Genomic DNA, 5,511 nt, shown 5'->3' with positions numbered 1-5,511 from the left:
CTATGTTTTTTTTGCTATCTATTGCTCTGTAGCGTAATAATTTGATGTCATTTTTTTTTTCTTCCTGCAACCTTTTGCCCGAATAACCTTCACTTTTTGAGTCGAGAATCTATTGAAAACCACCTCTCTACCCCACAAAGGTAAGGGTAAAGTTTGTGTTCATCTTATTTTCTACTCTCTAGTAAAAATAAAAGATATTCTCTCAAAAATATATTTTATTCATAAATCAAACACTAAAAAATATTTTCTCTTTAATAAGTCAATAATGTACTTGTTTGTTTTTCAGAAAAACATTTTCGTTCGTACCAAACACACCCAGTGCTACATTCGACTGAACAAAGTAGACCCAATGTGATAGTGAAGCTGGTTTGTATTTTCAGAACAAATATTTGCTCTTTGAAGCCAAGACTAAGATAATAAATTTTGTGGCCAGAGTTGCATTAGTGCACAAAAAAACTATTTGATTTTAGATTTGGGCAGGGGCCGCGCGAACGCAGGCCCCCACAGCAACAAATTATGACGTAGGCTCGACCACTTGGGTCGACCTTAGGCAGGCACCCCTCCAAAGTGCAATGAAGGTCACAAGCCTAGGCCATAGGTCTTATTGATCGCCCATTGACCCCGTCCAGGTAAGTATGTTGTCCAGTTAGCTCAGCCCATTATTAATACTACTGTTTTTGCTCCAATTTTCTCTTAGATGCCAATGTGGGAGAATTACTCAAAATACATACAAGAAGCATCAAAATCAAGTTCAGAAACAGCAGGTATCTGGACACAACTGTTGAAATAAATTTATCCCTATGCCTTAGCTCAAACATACATCCAGAAACTCGAAATAAACATCTATATGAACTGCAGTAATAATCAAAACTTTTTTAAAAACGAAGGGAGAAAAGAACTTTAGGAACAAGTTGGAATAGGGCCACCAGCATCAGCATGTTCTTGAGCAAACCATAATTCATAACAACTTTTTCAATTTCATTAGGTTATTCCCACACCAAACAAAATGAAACTTGCGATCTCAAGAAATTGAATGGAAATTGCCTTTGTTGTCAATTACCAAGTTGTTAAAAAAGTACTTATACTTGCACGGTTTGGACTGCAATGTCATGGCATTGTAGATTTGTACGAGATATATGTGTTGTAATGTCATGGCACAATTTCAACTTGTTAGAACACGATCCTAAATAGGAAGATATAGGAGTTGAAGATTATGATAGGAAGTTAATAAGTAGTTGAGTATGGTTTGCCCGTTTATTGGAAGAGGCAGAGACTAGCCTTCAAATAGCTTCTTTTTCTTCGATGCTTTTTTGCTATCTATTGCTCTGTAGCTTAATAATTTGATGTCATTTCTTTCTCTTCCTGCAACCTTTTGCTCGAATAACTTCACTTTCCGAGCAGAGGATCTATCGAAAACAACCACTCTACCCCACAAAGGTAGGAGTAAAGTCTATGTACATCTTACCCTTCCCAAACCCCACTTGTGGCACTAGTGGGATTACACTAGGTACGTTGTTGTTGTTATATGTGCTGTAATTTACATATATGATTCGCATAGTTATATGTAAAATATATGTGTTAGGATGTATGGACTATCCTATGGACTCATGTTCCTGTTGTTATTAGTGAGAATGTTGGTATGAAATTATGTTCAGAAAATAACTACCAGAGCATTTCAACAGTTCTTCGCGCAATCAATCTGGCATATGAAGATGCCATAAAAATCACTATAACAGGAGAACAGAGAGTCGCGTATAGACAACAAACAAGCTAAAGGACATTGAGGAAAGTTTCTGATGCACAGGCCACACATTGAAAAAGAAAAATGACAGAATGAACATCAAAAGACATTACTCCATTAACAGCAAAATTTGCTTGAACCACACACAATTGCAGAAAATTGCTACAGTACAATTTGCTCCAGTCTCTTGGTAAACTCATATTTTTGCTCAAACAAAAACTATTCCTGTAGCAAATAAAGGAAAAATAACGGCAGAAGGAGAGTTTGATAGCTGAAATCAATGATAACTCCTTTCCGCAAAATAAGCTCAAAATAAAACAAAAGGTCAGCAGATGATCGTCTGTATAGATTCCCATGAATGCCCCATTCAACCTAAAACTCAGTTCTTGTAAAAAAGCAGAGAGTGAGAGAGGTATCATTCAACAGATCCTTTACTTCATCACAAAAACAAATTCCGACAAACAGATACTTTACTTTAGCATAACCTTTTCGCAAAATCAGGTAAAAAATAAATGAGCAAGTAGGTTGCTAGATGAAATAAGGTGAAAACAGCATGTCCAGTAACTGCATAGATACCAAAACACATTTTTATATCACTCACATGTTGACACGTCTGTAGACAAAATTGATGGGTGAAAGTAAGTATTACATACTGTACAAGAGATGGTCTCCGTGCCTATGTAAATGCACAAACGTATACTTTATGGATCTTATTTGAACAAGTAATTATTCAATCAGAAGTCCTAGATTACCTCAAAAAACCTGTTAGATTCTATATTACATACGATGAAGTCATTCGTCACTGATTAAGACAATCAAATTTAATATGCCATAAGCTTACAACCAAAGAATAAGCAGTTAAGAAATTAACACCATCATTAACAATTAGTATGTCTTCAATCCCTAAAATCTCTATCCATGAGACTCTGAATATTTGGACTTAGCACTTGAAGAAGAACTTACTGGTATTTATTAAAACAAAGTATCAGATGGGTTCTGGCATAAGAAATATAAGCTTCAATGCAAAATAACCGACTCAAGATGTAGTACATCAAAACGTTAAAGAGTACATGCAGCTGCCCCATGCCCCACCCAAAAATGAAATGCCTCCATTGCCTCAAGAAACTAATCGTAGGCAGCCCAAATCAAATACTTCTACATTTTCTCTAGATCGTTGGAACAGTGTTACCATCATTAGTTTGTTCCAACGAACTTTACTATCACAAATTGGCATTAAACTTCTATGGTATATGCATAAAGAGGTGAATGTGCATGAACCTAAATCACCCTATTTAGTTGTTTATGCAGATACGAAGGCACGTTAACAGATGATACATAAGAACTCAATCAACATCCACCACCATTGCGCATACCATCCATGCGGTTTTTGTGATTTACTTATTCTTGCTTATACTGCATTTCACAAATCAATCAAACCTTCTGTAATCTTCATAGCTTCCAACCAAAGTGGAGTACAGCATCCAGAACATATCAACGACAACACTGAAATCTTTTCTTAATGTTTAAGGTAATTTCTGGTCTCAGGCAAAAAAGGGAAAGGAAATTCTAGCAAATTGAAAAAAAATCACAAAATGTCTTGGACATGGCAGGAAAAAAAGCAAGAAATCACAAAAATAGCTCCTTTTAGACCTAGTAATAACGAACTCGGTAAACATCAGGACATCTTAATTTAACATTTGAAATCTCAAGAAATTTGAAAGCTTGGAACAAAACCACAACTCTCTTCAACTATAACAAATTGTGAATTTGAAACTACATAATTCAGTTCTTTATATTCATCTATAGCAAATAGAACTAACAAACTCTAGCCTCACAAGTTAAAGACTTCAAGGCATTAAAAAATGGATCAAGCTATAAACTGCAATATACTAACACATTAATCTGATTCAAAATATCACTAGCAAAGAGAAAAGCATGTAAATTAAGAAACAAGCATACGCGATCAACCCACGATGTTCATCCCCACAAGATGCAAGTTCAACCACAAGCCTAGTGCAAACCCGCGTGGACCATAACACAAAAACTCCGGTCACCACCTTGATCACCAATCCACCGGGCAAAAACAATGAGATCGCCGATAAAATCACTATAGGCAACATACAATATCCGATCAGGCTGACACACCTGTACAAGTCCAAATTCCCATTTCTGCCGGCGAGCATATTGAACACTACATAGAGAAACAACGAAGCCATGATTACCCATCCCAATATGATTCCAAAATGAAGCTTTCCAGCAAGTAATTGGAAAAGCCCGAACGCCATAAGGAATATGAACGGTCCAGAGAGATCAGCATCTTCGTGAAGATCTGCTTTAACCCGAAATGGATTCATAATCGATATAGTCTTTTGGTAAATTTGCTTTGTGTTAATCCCAAGCTCCTCCAGCAACGGCGGCTCGTCTTCAAAACCCATCGATCCTCCGCCGCCGATGGTGGTGGATGCGAATTGTGGAGTGGAAAATGAAGTGGAAGCAGCAGCAGACCCTACATCAAAGGACATGAAAGGTATCCCAGGGTTCGATGACTTCGGTGGCTGAAACGGCGCCGTTGGAAGCCGACGTTGTTGTGGACCGGGGTTTCCGCCAGACGGAAAAACCACCGGCGGGACGTTAAATTCCTTCGCCATTGATCGGAGATCAAATTAAGTGAATAATTTGAATTATTTTTGTTCCAATAGTAATTGGAGATCTAGAGAAAACTTGAAGCTTTGAGGCTAAGGTAATCAAATGCAATGAAACTAAATTAAAGGGAAAATTTATGAATCATATGAAAATAAAATATTTTTAATGAGTTTCTAGCCAAAAAAATAAATAATCATAAATATTCTTTTTGTCTCAAATTGGTTGTCACATTAGTTAATTGAAAGTTAAAGGATATATTTTAACATATGTAATTTATACTTTTCTATAGATTTTGAATCTAAATTTAATTATAAAATATTGAGTTGATTTGATTGAGTTAAATTTTAAAAGTTAATCAAATTAGTTTCTAAAAATATAAAATATGAGAACTGATTTGAAAGGGTAGAATAACTATAATTGATGTACAAGAAACAATCAATAGTAATAAAAATGGAAGAACAATAGTACTACTATTAATATAAAAGAGTGAGCTATTTTTCATAGTTCCTATCTAATGTCATGTATTCGGTAGATTATAGAGATGCAATATGCTTTGTCTAATTACATTTTATTGATATTTTTTCAATCTACCTTCACCTCTTATGAAATTATCTATAATTAACCTCCCACATCTTCGCGCTAGAATTTTTCTTATCGCCTCTTCACATACTCAAATCATCTCAACATCACTTTCCACGTTTTGTCCTTCATCAAAATTCAAGATCACTCTCACTTTATTTCAGATATTTCATTTCTAATTTTATCTCTACAAATAAACTCACACGTAACATATTTATCACAATCACAAACACAAACATTAGGATTAGTTAAGATGGTTAGAATATGCTATTCAGTATTAACCATGTGGTTTAGCTAGTATTACATTTTATTTTATTTTATCAAACAATTGTTTATTGATTTATCAATTCTATAAAGTCTCATGATTAACAATATGATATTTCATTGCCAACATAAATACTATTACTTACTTTGGATGATTGTTACAATTATTTTGTAATATACTCCATTTATTTAACAATAATTGTCCATTATTAATTTGACATACCTCTTAAGAAATAATAAATAATAGGGGTAATATTACTATATTATCTTTTGACTTTATTAAA

The 5,511-nt window shown here is 34.7% G+C and overlaps 1 protein-coding gene across 1 annotated transcript; it reads right to left on the bottom strand.

The window, feature by feature from the left end:
* Positions 1 to 3,467: 3,467 nt before the first annotated feature.
* On the bottom strand, positions 3,468 to 4,591 carry LOC102602001 (protein YIPF5 homolog). The gene has a single exon (XM_006361398.2). The coding sequence runs from the start codon at positions 4,387 to 4,389 to the stop codon at positions 3,649 to 3,651; it is 741 nt and encodes a 246-aa protein (XP_006361460.1). The 5' UTR covers positions 4,390 to 4,591; the 3' UTR covers positions 3,468 to 3,648.
* Between the last annotated feature and the right edge of the window lie 920 nt (positions 4,592 to 5,511).

This window comes from Solanum tuberosum, unplaced genomic scaffold, assembly GCF_000226075.1.
Source record: "Solanum tuberosum cultivar DM 1-3 516 R44 unplaced genomic scaffold, SolTub_3.0 scf00354, whole genome shotgun sequence".
Classification (NCBI taxonomy): Eukaryota; Viridiplantae; Streptophyta; class Magnoliopsida; order Solanales; family Solanaceae; genus Solanum; species Solanum tuberosum.
The sequence above is the reverse complement of the archived record's forward strand: the minus strand, read 5'-3'. Positions and strand labels throughout refer to the sequence as shown.

What these genes read in the sequence shown, in the direction of transcription:
- LOC102602001 (XM_006361398.2), bottom strand. Translation starts at nt 4,389, where the DNA reads ATGGCGAAGGAATTTAACGTCCCGCCGGTGGTTTTTCCGTCTGGCGGA.